General features: G+C 42.5%; 1 protein-coding gene across 1 annotated transcript in view; it reads right to left on the bottom strand.

Annotated features, from left to right (window-relative positions):
* LCP2 (lymphocyte cytosolic protein 2) overlaps positions 1-9858 on the bottom strand; it is a 53177-nt gene extending 43319 nt beyond the window's left edge. The window contains exons 1-2 of the mRNA XM_024202800.1: positions 9611-9858; positions 4962-5024 (exon numbers count right to left, since the gene is read on the bottom strand). Of these exons, the coding sequence (XP_024058568.1) occupies positions 4962-5024; positions 9611-9688 (141 nt within the window). The 5' untranslated portion in view covers positions 9689-9858. The remainder of the gene's footprint in view (positions 1-4961; positions 5025-9610) is intronic.
* Positions 9859-16084: the final 6226 nt, after the last annotated feature.

The following is a 16084-nucleotide window of genomic DNA, read 5'->3' as shown; positions in this document are numbered from 1 at the left end:
CATATACTTACAGTTAAAGGGCTATCTTGTCCCTGGCCTAGCTCAAATCTGGGGGCAGGGGGACGGGCACAAGGAGCCTTGCCTTTGCTCTTTGCACACCTTGTGCAAGGGCCAGTGACTGTCATAGAAACAGCTCCCTCCCCTAAATTGTGCCAAAGAGGGTAGAGAGGAAGTGAGGCGATGACTTCCCCTCCCCCAAGGAGTTTGCCTCCTGCACCAGGAGAAGCAGTTGCATCTTCCTGAAGTGCCCATCCCTCCCATCAGGTGCAGTTCCACGTTACCTCCAACAGGGTCCAGTGTCTCAATGATAATTTGGCTCAATGTGAGGGAAGTGAAAGATCTGCATGTTATATGTGCTTTTAAAAGGACATGGTAAACAACTTTAAAATGGCATTGTGGGATTCCATAAATGGGTGTCAGCTTCAGACCATATCTGATCAGTTTTGAAAATAAAAATGTGTTTTTAAACTGCCAGCTTTCAAAACTCCTCTTGGAACCTGAAAGTCAGGCTGGGATTTTCCTGGCTCATATGAGCAATAAGTGGTCTCTAATTAAACTTGGTCAACAACTCTATTGAAGAATGTTCAGCCTAGAGCAGAATCAGGCTGTGTACCCAGAGGTGTCCTTGGCTCTGGAGAACTAACATTAGTGAAATGTGGTAAAATATATATTTCTCTTAGGGAAACATCCTATAGAATCATAAAATTTAATAAGACATTTAAACCAACCCTTAGAACTCTATTAAAGGAATGTGATTGTCTGTTAAATTCAGTAGCTTGGTTTAAAAATTCTGTAGGAAGAACATGTCTCTCCATTAAATTCTACAGAGTTTTAATGTCTAAAGAATCCTATTGATTTAATCCCTAATATACTCTGTAGGACTTTTCCATGCAGGTATCAAGTATCAGAGGGGTAGCCGTGTTAGTCTGGATCTGTAAAAAGCAACATGACATGCATCCGACGAAGTGGGCATGCACCCACGAAAGCTTATGTTCCAATACATCTGTTAGTCTTAAAGGTGCCACAGGACTCTCTGTTGCTTCTTCCATGCAGGTAGTCAGCAGAGTAAAAATCATTACTCAAACTAGGGAGTGCATTCGTTGGGATGGCGCCATTTTTTCATTGTCATGTTGCTTGTATGGCTTTTGAGTGAACATGAAACCCACAAACATTCATTCTGAACAGTATCGGGCTATCCAAACGTAATTTGGCAGTTTCTACATCTTACAAAAGTCATTAGAAAGACAATTACCCTAAATAGAAGCAATTGATTTCTTACACATTGCTTTGCAGGCTGCAGTTTTCCTTGTCACTTCTTCCCCATTGTTACACTTGTGCTTTGCATCTGCAGTAAGCAGAATGTTTTCTAGTATAAGATGGCCAAGTAGGCAAAAAGTTAAAAACAAACAAAAATTATATTGGGAGAAATGAGGAAGCAGCAGCTACTGTCCTGCCTAGTAGAGATCAACCACTGAATCTGCTAGGCCATTTCTGCAGAAAAACATTCTAAACTGGTTATGTATCATAAGCACTTGGTAAACAATGCAAGAGTGAAAGATCCTTGGCCACGTAGGTATTTCAGAAATGGCATTATGCTGCACACCATGATGATCACTGAGGACTTCACAGTGACAGCAGAGCTAGAACTCACATCCTCCTTTTCTTAAACACAGGTGTCTAGTAGAGCTGGTTAGGAGTTTTGCAAGGAAAAAGTTTTTCATTCATCACAAATCTTCTTGGGGCCAGGATGGAATGACTAGTTCTGATTCAGAGCAGGGGCTTGAACATGTGTCTCCCAAAGCCCAAATGAATGCCTGGCATTCCAGATTCTCTTTATAGCAAGTGTCTTTCCATATCAAACCAGTCACTAGAAGCTGCCAAATTACGTTTGGAGGAACAGACATTACTAACGGTGAATGTCTGTAGGTGTCACGTTCACTCACGTAGCCGTACAAAGAACCCGGAGATGCAAAAATGATACCATGTTACTCAACAGATCCAGAGTCATGTTTCTCAATTTACAGACTTATCCTTATCCGACATTATAAGATATTTGGATTCTATGTAAATTACTCTAACCACTGGACTATAGAGTTATTTATACAAAATGCAATAGCTTCAGCAGGAGCGACTGTGAGAGATTCACCCCAGAACAGGCAATAGCCTGGTGGTTAGGGCACACACCTGGAAGATGATTCAGAGCAGGAATTTAAGCCTGGGGGCTCGTCTACATGGTGTGTTAGTGCACACCAGCTGGGGTGTAAATTCTAGTGTGCACTAATGTTGTGCACTAAAAGTTCCCTAATATGCATTGACATAGTCCCAGTCTACATCAATGTGCACTAGTGCATGCCAGCAGGCTCTACATTGACAGTTAGTGCACAACATGCTGGTACGCATTGGAATTTACACTAACGCTGGTGTGCACTAGTGCATCATGTAGACAATCCCCGAGTCTTCCACATTGCAGGTGAGTGCCCTAACCATCAGGCTGTTGCCTATTCTGGGTGGGTTTTTTTTCTGTTTTTATTTTTATTTTAATTTTTTTAGTGAAAGAGTTTGAAAGGTCTCAGTTTTGTTCTGATGCACACAAAACACTTTTGAAATCTTGAAAATTTTCACAGGATAGGAAAAATGTTTCCTGCCTAACTCTAGTTCTAGTACTCGAGCTGAATAAGACCTATAATGTACAGTAGAGCAGTTTTCATTCTATCCAGCAGAAGGTGGTATCCTGGTGGAATACTCTTTCATTTTTAGCAGACATGTTTTGAATTGCAAAAATTTGATGGATTTTCAAAACTTGACATTTCAAACAAACAAAAAACGAGAAGTTGGGAAGAATTGTAATGAAATTTGTGTGAAATTTCCCCCTTCTTGACTAATTATAGAGCTGGTCCATAATTAGAATTTTGAGGGGGGAAATGAAAAATGTTCAGAGTGAAAAATTGTGAAATTACTTCCCTTTTTCTCAATTAGCTCTAATTGTAGTGAGTTTATTACTTTGTGTACATATGTATCTATCCTCACACTGATTTACAGGACTCTGTAATTCCACTTAATGACAGTGAGTAATTATTAGGCTAATAAATCTCTGTGTGGTACAATGTATAAGGCACTGAGTGAGTTACAGGAGACAGAAGTTCTATTCCTGGCTCTATCACTGAGCTACTTTGGGTAAGTCACTTCCCTTCTCTGTGCCTTCATTTCCTTTTCCATCCTTTGTCTGTCTTGTCTGCTTAGATTATAAACTCTTTGTGGCGGGGCTGTCACTAAGTCTTTGTGTGACGATTATCACGCTGGGGCCTCTAATATACATAATTTAAGGTACATTTCCCTAGAACACCAATCTTCTACTAATGTTCAATACCCCACATAGAGTGTAAAATTTTTTCTGCAACAAGGTTTTTAATAAGAGCCAGATCCTACCACCAGATCTGGACTGTTTATCTCTGAAATTTGAAATAATGTATGCACTTAGGGGACTGAGAACAGCCCCCTTGTTTAATGACTGACCCATTAGGATTCTGCCATTTCTAGAGAGTGCAGATCTCATCCAGATAATTATGTTTATGATGGGATCAGATTTTCAACAGTGGAGAGACCTACGTAGATTATGTTGCTTGAGGAAAAGGCATAACTCTCTAATGCCACTTTCTTTTACATGAGGGCAGTCACAGTACATGGATAAAACTCTGTTTCTCCTGGCTAAAAACTGGGACCCGAATCCTGACTACCAGTAGGATCTGTGCATGCAGGGCCGGCACCAGGGTTTTGACCACCCCAAGAAACAAAAAAAAAAAAAAAAAAAAAAAAAAGTCGCGATCGCGGTCTAAAAAAAGACGCAATCGCGATCCGCGGCGGCAATTCGGCGGGAGGTCCTTCTCTCTCAGGCGGAGTGAGGGACCGTCCGCCGAATTGCCGCCGAATACCTAGAACTGCCGCCCCTGTCCGGAACGGCCGCCCCAAGCACCTGCTTGAGAAGCTGGTGCCTGGAGCCGGCCCTGTGTGCATGTGAATATGCAAACATTCAAAGGACAAAATTAGGTTCTGATTCAAGGTTCACTTGCAAAGACCCACTGTACTTTGTGAGTCCTGTGCTCTTTTCCATCAAAGACAAGGGCAGATCGTGCCTTAGGATCATTTCCAAGTTGAGTTTTAAAGATAATTATGAAGTTTTTATCAAAATAAAAATGTCAACCTACATGCTGTCAATTGATGTGGAATTAAGACCAGATAATGGCAGCTGTACAAATGAGAAATATGGGTTTTTTGAGCCAGATGAATTGCAGGGATAAATCGAAGTATATCTATTAATTTTCAGTGCAGCAGCACTGAATTATATCCCTGGTGAATTTGGCCTGTTAGTTGTGGTGATTTTAAATACTATTGATTATACATACAGTTTCAGAAAACAATAATTTTTTATTCATAGGGGCTTAAAATGGCAGCCCTTGGCATAAATAGTCTCCAGCAGAGGGTTAGCTTTTACAGGCAAGTGGGTTGCACTGTTCTGCGAAGGTGGGTGGGGAAATCTGACAAGCTGTAGGTTGTTGCAAATACACAAAAAACAAGCATTTCCTATAAATGACCAGAAAGAATGTAAGCAAATATTGCTGCTGTGAACCTTCACTTTCTGTTTTAAAAAACAATGTAAAATGGATTCAAGCTAAATGCAGCCATGGGGGTCCTGGTGTTCAGTGTCCATGTTTTAAAACAATGATCTTTGATGTAAAACCAGGATGTAGATCTTAAGCCCAGATCCTTAAGAATATGTAGACATCTTACTCCCATTGATGTCCATAAGAGTTAAGTGCCTAAATGCCTTTTTGAATATCTGGGCCTTAATATGTAAGCAACTGTGTAGCGGCACAAAGAACACAAGGAATGTCCTTAATTGCAAAGCCAAGGGGAAGCCAAGTGACAATGATATTGTAAATATGGAATTTTATTGTTGCACTTACCAAAAACCTTTGTCCACTTATGCTGTGTTTTCTGACGACTTTTTCACAGTCCTTATACTTTAACTGTGAATGGAGAGAAAAAGATTGTTGTTACACACCTGGTTAAATCTAAGAGTGGTTTAAGGCTTCAATTCGGCAAAGCACTTATGCACAAGCTTAGCTTTAAGCATATGCTTCAGTCCCAAAGCAATCTAGTACATCTTGAAGTCTGCCCAGCCTTGTCTAGAGCTTTTAGCTAGACTGTATTAGCTATATTTGTGTCCTAATCAAGAAAAAGCCATCAGGGCCAGAATTGCAGCCCCTGTCCTCTGCTGCTCCCGCTTGCATGGTGCAGATCTAGGCTGCCCCTTACTATGGCCAGCACACCTGGCCCCTTATTTATGTACTGATTTATTCTTCTTGAGAAATGTATGAAAAGACCCCATCAGACAATCTCTGCACACATTTTTAAAAAATACACCACTCCTTCCCTTCCCTGAAAAGAAGCTGAACAAGTTCCCTGCAATCACCTTGTGAAACAAAAGCTTTGGAAAACAGAAGAGCTTGACACTGTGCTTTCAAACTGCAGATATCTTGGACTAGTATGGCGCAATATGTTCAAAGCCAAGGTGTATGGAACAAGGGTGTCCTGCTCCCAGCTACTAGACATTCAGAATTGTTACAACTAACACGTCTCCTCTAAGCTGAAATGGTACACCTGTAACTTTGTACATGATCTGTTAACTTTCTTCTCTTCATTATTAAGATTATTGGCAATAAGGGGTCGTCTCGGGGCCCACCTAGAATGGGACGCCATTGTGGCAGTTGCATCCATGCACACAATGAAAATGCTGCCCTTGTCTCAACGAGCGTGCAAATTAAATATAAAACAGGAGATTCCAGGTTAACCCAACAAAGAGATGGGGGAACAAGGTCACAGAGGATTATGATCATAATCATCAGCAATTGCAGCTCCCTAGCCATTGTTGAGTGTTTTGTAGACATCATGGAAGAGGAGTGTTTGAGGCAAGATTTGAAAGAGGAGAATATAGTGGCTTTGTGGATGTTTACAGAGAGCTCCTTAAACTTTGTGTTTGAACATACCTGGGATAACATGAGAGAACAGCATTAGATTTTACATGTCCAAAGAGTTAATGCTCAGTTTTAGTTACAGAAGATAGGAGACTTTCCATTGACTTCAATGGACTCTGGATCAGGTCCAGAGGTGGTAAAGCTCAGGTTGGGGGAGCACAAAGGTGGTTTTTTGCTGCCTTTGCACACTCCAAAACACGGTTTGGCTAGGGGCTTGTCTGGACTGTAGTAGGACCCCTGAAGTTATCTGCTTTCCATAGCCACTTATTCTGCCCCATGCCGCTAGGAGAACACTCCTGCACTGGTGGAATTCCCCAGGGAGCATTCTATCTCCTTTATACGGCTCCAGAACAGGGAACATGATCTAAGCTTGTAACTGTGTATTGTTTTAAGGGCTGATCTTGAAAGCACTTATGCATATGAGAAACTTTACTTGCATGAGCAGGCTCCAGTTACTCATGTATTTGCAGCAATGGATCCTAACTCTGGAAAGCATTTTGGGATTCAGGTTGTATTAAAGACTTTATACAAATGAAGGACCCAATTCTACAAATAATTCCTCCCTGGCATAGTACTTACTACCATGACACTGGCAATAAGTGCTATACCTGGTAGAAAGTGTTTTGTATGACCGGGACCTAAGTTGGTTTTCTTTATGATTTTGCCAATGGCTGAAAATTCTATTTTCTGGTTTTAAGTGAATTTGAGAAAAAGGAAGAAAGTTCACAATTGTAAATTTCTAAAGTCTGAGAAATTAGTTGTGGCCCTTTATCGCTTCCTTCTGAACACAGGATGTATTGGGGAAAGCCTTTTAGTTTAATAGCCCTATTGATCAAAAGCTTTAAATGTGGTAGAGAGTTACGGAGTCAGGAGACCTGAATCTCTTTCTGTTGACCTACACTCTGTGTGGTCATTTACACTGGAGGAAGTGATTTTATCTGGATTTGGGATTGCTCAGAGCCTTTGAAAATCCTCCCCGTGGTATCTCCGTTTTGGCAGAGAAAATTAGTGGCCACTTTTGAAAATGTGGATCTCAACCTTTGGAACTCACTGCTGCATGATATTTTGAGGTAAATATATCAGTAGATTCAAAAGAAGATCCACACATTCCTAAGTATAACAAATAGCATCCTGAATTACACTCTATATGATACAAATTGTGAGGGCTAATGAAAGAGAGGCGTATCCAGTGGTGAGGGCATAGGATTTGAGATACTTGGATTCAGATCCATGCTCAGAGTTTGTGTGACTTTGGGCAAGATCCTCTGCCTCAGTTCTCCATCTGAAGAAGGGAATGTCATTGAGGATTAATAGGCTAAAGAGAGTGAAGTTCTCCGATACTACAGTCATGGGTGGCCATATAAGTATGAAAGATATATATCATATCATTCCTTGCCCCTCAGAGCATAAATTGATCAGTAATTCATACCAGGAACCCATTTCATCCCACTTGGTAGTTTCCAGTTAATGGTGATATAAAACCCTGTGCACCAGTTAAAAAGTGTGTTTTCCTTATTAATCTGCTGAACTTGGATTTAAATAATGTAGTTCTCAATAACAATAAGATCTGTCTCATTTAAGATATCTCAAGATCTTGGTTTCATTCTACTACACAGCTAAGCAGGAGCAAAACAGTTGGAACTAGAGTACTGCAAAGTTGGCGGTTTCACTTCTCAGGCAATCCGGCAAACGTTTGCTTTGACTTTGATCTGTGCACCTTTGCTACCCATGAACTTCACTTTGCATTTTGGTTTTGAACTTGTCCCAACTCCCCCAAACGAAACCCAGTGAAAGCTGTTGAAACCATGAATTTTGCATGATTTCAATAGCAAAAATTAAACTGGCCTAGGTTTCTTTGACATTAGTCCCATATCCACTTGAAACTGGTTTGCTGGAATGGATTGAAAGCCTTGGCAAACCTTTTGGGTTTAAATTTCCAGACTGTAATGAAGGTTTTGGAATTGGTTGTGAACATGCACTATAGCCAGAGTGGAAACGTAGGGAGGTATTGCTGATTATTTAAAAACCTGGGGGAAATTATGGAAAATATATGTACAAGTGATTAGATTTAAGATTCAGTAAAAATGGACCAAACTCAGCATTGCCACACATCCCTTTGCAGTTTTCCTAGCATCAATGAGGTTGCAGGGGGTAAATCAGCACTGAGTTTTGCCTATTCTTTTAAATGTGTTGCCTACCCCCACCCCCAGTGTGTAAAATCCTCCATTCTGCAAAATGAAATTTAAGAGCTCATCGGGGGTGAAGAGGTATCAAAAGGTGTGAAAGCCCCAGCAAAGTCCAGGCTAGTGTGTTAGGGGAAAAGCTACAGCAGGTGAAGGGGGGATGTATAGGAAACCTGATGAAACATCAACCTCCTAAGCAGGGGAGAAGAATGAGGAAATGAGATGGGGAGGGTGAGGAAGAAGGTCAGTTGGGATCCTGAGGCAGGGGGAGGCAATGGGTAGCAGGATCTTTTTTTATTTAAATCTGCCCCTCCAAAGAATTATTATCACTATTTATATTATTATTGGCAAATGCTTTTAATTTCAAAGACAAGGTGTCAACATGGGCATTCTACAAATAGGATCAGCTGCTAAGAGGTGGGGGAGGAAAGAATGTCTATCATTTCTCTCCCTCCATCTAGCCCTCTGCTATACTCTGGAGTAATTTTCCTTAGGCACAGATGCTGCCCTCAACCCTGTGGAACATCCCAAGGAAGTCTTTGGCACTGTTTATGTGAGTTCAGACAAAAAAATCATTCAGGCCTCATTTTCGGGCTAGCATGGGAGCTCAGTTCATCACCTCCCTTCAAAAGGCCTGATGTGGGGCCCAAGACTCAGATTTAAGCACCCAATGCTCATTGAATCTGAGCACCTAGCTCCCTTTTGAAAACCCCAACTCAGATGCTGAAGAACTCTTTTGTGTGTCAACCTAAGCAAGTTTTCATAGCCCTTTTGCTCGAACATCCTTGTTCAAAGATTGGCGCTTATGAGGTGATCTGTAGATTGAGAATCTGTTTTTCCCTTCTACTAAAGACAAGGTACTGTGGATTCTAAACCAAGCCCTGACATATAACAAGCCTTTGTAACACTAATTAGGAAAGCAATTCAGTCCAGATCAGAGATCATGTGTGCATTTTGATTAGTAAGGATCTTTAATTTTGAAAATCACAGGAATTATCTCATTGGAGAGGCCTTACAAGACCTACATATAATGCTTTTCTACCTTAAAAAATAGATTTAGCATCCTTAACTTTTACAGATCCAAACCGAATGTTACATCAGCAAGACATTGGTACCAAAGATAAGATGATTTTTCTGAGAAGCCATCGCTTTCTCTTCCTATTGATTTAGAATACATTTTTTCAGGATTTGTCAAGGGCTTCAGGGTAGATATAATCCCTTTCTGAAGTGGCATCTGCTGTGATTATTCAAAAAGATAATTTGATATTATTTATGCAACAAATTCTGCTCTTAGTGTAAAAGAATATTCATTTATTTATTTATTTATTTTTAGCACAGAAGTGTTACAGTGACTTGCTACTCCACCATACTAGGACAAAACACAGCAAAACTTACTTTTTTGAAGTAGTCTGCCAGGTCATCTGGGCTCCAAGCAACCACCACTGAGCGATAGGGAATGTTTTGTAAATCCATTTCAGCTCTTTTTTTCTAAGCAGTTACAGAATTTTCATGCCAGTAGTATTAATGAAACAGGCAGCCATAGATTTTCTGCCTATGGCTACCTGCAGCAAATTCAATAATCCACTTGCCTAAGAAATGCCCAGATCTTTTGTTAAACCGTTTTGCTTTCTATTTCTGAGTTATGGTGCAAGAATATCCAAGAGAGCAAGTGCTTCCTCTAAGTACAAAATGGTCTCTTCTCAGAAAACTTGTCAGCTATTCAGCCTCACCACTTCCTTTATCTGAATCTAAATAAGTAAACAAGGAAGCACAGCAACATGATTAAAGTATTCTGCCTTCTGCGTGTAACTGTAATCCTTATGAGCCCTATTTAACAGTATTTAAACTAGGGAGAGTGTTTGTTTATTTACATGATATTTCCATGTAACTATTGGCAATATTTAGATAGACTGGTACATTGGCTGCATAGAATTTTGCGCGTATGCGCACACGCATGTGCATCTATATTCCCACCACCAAAAAAGTTGCTGGTTTTGAATTAAGTTTGATTACCTGCAAATCTAGCTCGTTCAATCCCTGAAAACCAAGAAAATGCCTAGTTAAGAAAACCTTTAACATATCTCAGGGCCCCATATGTGATATTGATTCCTGACACTGAAACTCTCCCTTACACTGCTAACATAAAAATAATACAATGCACACAACAGATTCCTCTGGCTGCCACCCTTATGCAAACTTTTAGCAATGTCTGTGCAACATTCCCATGTATTTGCTGCAGTTATCTGGTATAAGGTATATGCAGGATGTCTTACATGGGGAAAGTATGAGGTTCGTGCTAAGGTTTTGCATTAGAATATATGCAGGAACTAAAATTTAACTATGGAGCTGCAGCCAGCACCTGCACAATACCCCGTATATAGGTTGGGGATTTCGGCTAGGTGAAATTTCAAAATTCTAAATTTAGGTTTAAAAAACCATGCACACCCCACACTCCACCCCCAAAAAAACCTTTGATTACATTTTCACTATTCCACCTCCCCATTTTTCATTGGATCTAGTGGTGATAAATTCTAAACTATGGCACTATGAGATAAATGAGAAAACCATGTAAAAAACCAGAGACCATAAATTGCATCTATTATGCACCTTTGACTAGTTTACCTGCATGCTGCCCATTAATCCACCTCTGCCGAGACAACTTTCAAACTTCTAGCAGCTTCAAACACTTAACATTAAAAGAGAACTTGACAAATATTTCCTTTGTCCTCCCTCCCCACAAACCTAACATGGAATTGACCTCCCGCCCCTGGAAATTATACCGATGGGCAATATTCAGTTCTGGTTCAGAGACAGGGATAAAGTTTAATAGTTTGTGGACTTTCTAGGTTAGAAATAGTAGCTCCATACCACTAGAAAGGGGAATTTCCCATGTTTCCAATGTGATATACAGCCCCTGTAGCTTTTAGCCCTGTTTCAGAGGTCCTTAATATAGATACTGTATGGCACTGATTATTAATCATTCTTTATTTGTTTGACGGATCCCGTGATCACAAGAAAATATGGACCATGATGACGTCCCACACTAGAGTAAGGTGTTACTATAACTCCATAGTATGCAGAGACAAGGTGGGTGAGGTAATATCTTTTGTTGGACCAACTTCTGATGGGGAGTGATGAGTTTTCAAGCTTACACAGAGCTCTTCTTCAGGTCTGGGAAAGAAAGAGGGGGAGGCAGCTGTGGGGTGCGTTGTTAGTGGATTACAGCTTGTTGTAATAAACCATAAATCCAGTGTCTTTATTCAGTCTTTATTCAGATTTTTAGGCTATGTCTACACTACTAATTTGTGTTGACAAAAGTGGTGTCGACACCCAAAAGTTGACATAATAATAATAATTGCAATTTCGTGTTCACCATAATCAACAGTGTGATCAGTGCACTGTGGGTATCTATTCCACTTCTGTCACTTCTGTTACTAGGTGGTGTGGGAAGGCGGAGCGGATAGTAGCACATCTTGGGACCAGGCTCAATGTCCCACAATGCATTGCTTTCTGTCCCAGCACTCCATAGGCTTCCGGCTTTCTTTCATGGCATTTTTTAATGGCCCTTCTTTGCTATGCACCCTGGCATCTTTGTAAGAAGGAATGGATCTTGCACTGCTCACCTATGCTCTGTTAACTGTAATGAAGACATTGCGGCTGGCAGTGCAATTAATCGTGAAATTCCTAACTGAGGAAGACTTACAGGCACCTGACATTCTGTGTGATAAGGATAGGAGCAACTTTAGATTGCCATTCACGGAGCAGCTGCATAGAGTAGACTGTCACTTTTGGATTCAGGGAAACAAGCACTGAATGGTGGGATCGTATCATCATGCAGTTGTGGGATGATGAGCAGTGGCTACAGAACTTTTGGATGTGGAAAGCCACCTTCCTGGAACTGTGTGCGGCGCTCGCCCCAGACCTGCAGTGCAAAGACACTAGAATGAGAGCTGCACTCTCGGTAGAGAAACATGTGGCAATTGCTGTGTGGAAGATGGCAACTCCAGACTGCTACTGGTCGGACGTGAATCAGTTTAGAGTGGGGAAATCAACCATTGGGGCTGCATTAATGCAAGTGTGAAGGGCAATAAATCACATCCTGCTACGAAGAACTGTGACTCTGGAAAATGTGCGTGAAATAGTAGACGGCTTTGCAGAAATGGGTTTCCCTTACTGTGGAGGGGTGATAGATGGCACACATATTCCAATTTTGGCACCAGACCACCTTGCAACAGAATACATCAATAGGAAGGGATACTTCTCCATGCTGTTGCAGGCGCTTGTGGATTACTGTGGGCATTTCACTGATATCAGTGCAGGGTGGTCTGGGAAGGTGCATGCATGTACAGAAAACTGCAAGTGGGGAATTTCTTTCCTAAGAAGAAGATTACAGTGGGTGATGTTGAAATGCCCGTAGTGATCATAGGGGACCCTGCCTACCCCTTACTGCTGTGGCTCATGAAATCTTACAGGGGACACCTGGACAGCAGTAACGAGTGGTTCAACAACAGGATCAGTAGGTGCCAGATGACAGTTGAATGTGCCTTTGGCAGATTAAAGGTGCTCTGGCGATGCCTTTACGGCTGGCTGGACCTCACTGAGGATAATATTCCTATGGTCATAGTTGTGTGCTGTACGTTGCATAATCTCTGTGAAGCCAAGGGTGGGAGGTTTGCTCAAGGGTGGAGTGCTGAGGCAGACCAGTTGGCTACTGATGTTGAGCAGCCAGATACCAGGGCTGTCAGAGGAGCCAAGAGGGGAGGTATTTAAATCAGGGATGCTTTGAGGCAGCACTTTGACAATGAGCACCAGTAATATACATCTCTGTCCTAGTTGCTTCAATGTTCCATTACATAGTTTTCCTAGGGGGAAATGATGACATTTGGGGCCCTATATTCCTGTAATAAATGCCTGTGCATGTATTGGCAGTGCCTGCAATCTCAACTTGTAGAAAAAAAAATGATTTACCATTATAAAACTTTGCTCTTATTGCACAAGAAACAGCACACGCAAACACACAGATGCTTGGCGGGAAAGGAGGAATCAGGGAAGGGCAGGAAAGGCACAATGATAGCTGGACCTATATGCAGTTGTGAAAGTTGTCTGAGAGGAAGGGGAAACCGAGAAGTCCTGGAAAGTGAAAAGGAATGTGCAGGCGGAGCTTGGGCGGGCACGGAAAAGAGTTCTGAATGTGCTGCAGTGGAGGTCGAGTACTGATCTGCTCAGTCTGCAACATTATTAAGGACTTCAGCATCTGCGTTTGCTCCTCCATTACTTTAATCATCCGCTCAGTTGTGTCCTTAACAAACATGTGATTCTCTTTTCTGTCCTGCCGTTCAGCTTCCCAGCACTCCTTGCGTTCCCTTTTTTCTGCATTGGAGCACTGTAGGACCTCCAGGAATAATGTCTTCTTTGCTGCATCTTGGGTGCTTTCTTATCTGGTGGAGATGCTCAGCCAGGGTGCATGGGGTGTTCCTGAAGGCCACATCTGGTGAAGCACAGGGGACAATGCACAGAAGTGGGATTGTTAAATTCACGCACAGCATTGAAACATTTCTGTTAAATACACCTTTTGCAACGCTGACATCACTTTTTCACTGACCCTCACCAGGCACACATCTCTGCAAACACCCAAAGCCTGGTGAGTGTTGGCAGGAGCGAGGGGCACTCCATATGGGGGGAAAGAGCACACACTCTTTGCAAGGGTCATGGTGCAGCATTCCAGGGAACAAATACTAAAATTCTCCCATACTTTTCCACAGGTGAGAGTAATTCTAGCAGACATCTCACTGCTAAGGGTAAGCAGGGAAATGAGGGTACATCTACTCCATGCTTGTGGCTTCCGGCCTGCTCCCTATGCTGCTCACCTATGTGCCGATTTGGTCCCATAACAAGTGATTGCCAAATGGCATGGGAAAATTTCCTACAATGGGGGAAGGAACAAAGCTGGTCTGCCACGGAACCTTCAGCAGAGGATTAGCAAGAAACTTTCCTGGAGATCTCAACTTGTAGAAAAAAAAAAGATTTACCATTATAAAACTTTGCTGCAATGATTTACCATTATAAAACTTTGGAGGATTTCCTTGAGATCTTGGCATGCATCAATACCCTGTTCCACCGTACTGATTAGCTACACAGGGAAATGTCCAACTCACAGAAACACAGCCAGCCTCCCACATTTCTATGCCCTGAACCCACCTCTGCACTACACAAGCCACAGCCACTTACCAGGTGTCTCATCTCCTGCTTCTTGCTCGCCGGAGAGCAACTGCTCAGACTGGCTAGACACCTCTGGGGTGGAGAACGGTTCCGGGCTGCCTGCCCCACTGAGCGGCCCCACCGGGAGCTGCACATCCTCAACTCCACCTCTTCATCAATAACTTAGTCCTCTGGGTTAGGTCCTCTTTCCGCCGCCTCTGTACCCCCTGAACTATCCACAGGGCTCTTGGCAATGGAGATGGGGTCACCACTGAGGATAGCATCCAGCTAAGAACTGGCAGGTCTTAGCTGAAGCACCTGAGTGACGGTTTGCCTCTCTTGCCTTATGGTACGCCTGCCTCAGCTCCTTTATCTTCACCCTGCACTGCAGCGTGTCCCGATCATCCCCTTTTCACACAAGCCTTGAGAAATCTTCCCGTAGGTATCCCAATTCCTACGGCTCAAGTACAGCTGGGACTGCACAGCCTCCTCTCCCCATATACTGATCTGATCCAAAAGCTCTGCAGTGGTCCAAGTGGGAGAGCGTTTGCTGTGATAACCCACCATGGTCACCTGGGAAGATGCGATCAGACCGCTTCACGCCAAGCCAGCAGGAAATGGAATTTCAACAATTCCTGGGCTTCTAAGGGGGAGGGGCGGATAGTTGTTTACCTGGCTGCTGGGCAGTGGAGTCCAAACTGCTGACCAGAAAGATCAAGATGGACATTGTGGGACACCTCACAGTCCCAGTTAGCAGGAGAGGAGCTTTGAAGAGAATTGGAAGGGGGAACTGAGTTGGTAAGACATGACCTCAAATCTCAAATTGTGGGTGTCCCACAAAATGAAGTACACCGCATATGCCTATTGCATTGGATCATGCTGCTGAAGGTACAGTCCATGAAATCAGTGGAGCTATGTTTATCTGAATGTGTGATGCTCCCTGGGTACATGCAGTGTTGTGCCTATTTTGTGTAACACAGATTAAAGGAACATTCTGCGGGGACCATGCTCAGAGTGAGTCTGCGAATTAGGTAGAATTTAGTTACATGTCTCACTAGATTTCTTCAAAAAAGTTGTCATGGGCTGGACAAGAAATGTGCACTGAGATGCACCAGAAAAGGGTTCATTGTCCATCCTGGAGACAGAGACTTAAATCAGCCCTTCCCCACAACACCGGCCAGTTGTATTAAACCTGGAGGGAGGCGTCTCCACATGGTGCTTTGTAATCAGGAGGGAACAGGTTATAAAAGGAAGGAGGCAGGACTCTAAGGTTCTGATTATAGGAGCATCTGTTCCTCTTTCCAGGGCCCTGGCTCCCCAGGCTTGGTGACTACAGCTAGCTGGTGAGAGGAGGGCCTTACCTTGGGAAGGAAAGGCTCAATTTAACAGACTGTCTGATCACTGTGTGAATGGGAGAGAAGGACCAGATCTCCATGAGCAAAGAGAAGGCCTAGAAGTGAACTAGATTTTGTTTTTTATTCTTTCTGGAGCTGACCCCAGCCTATGCCCAGTTTGGGCAAGGATATTCTATTGATTGCTTTTCTCTTTTCAATAAAGGCAAAGTGATTTTTCAATACCACCTGGAAATGCATCCATTTTGGCTTGTCTGTGCTCAATGGACATTTTAATGAGGGGATAACTGCATATGTGTCAAAGGGGCTAGGTCCTACT

The sequence above is a fragment of the Terrapene carolina genome, unplaced genomic scaffold (genome assembly GCF_002925995.2).
Source record: "Terrapene carolina triunguis isolate 2854851 unplaced genomic scaffold, T_m_triunguis-2.0 Scaffold838, whole genome shotgun sequence".
In the NCBI taxonomy this organism is placed as follows: Eukaryota; Metazoa; Chordata; order Testudines; family Emydidae; genus Terrapene; species Terrapene triunguis.
The sequence above is the reverse complement of the archived record's forward strand: the minus strand, read 5'-3'. Positions and strand labels throughout refer to the sequence as shown.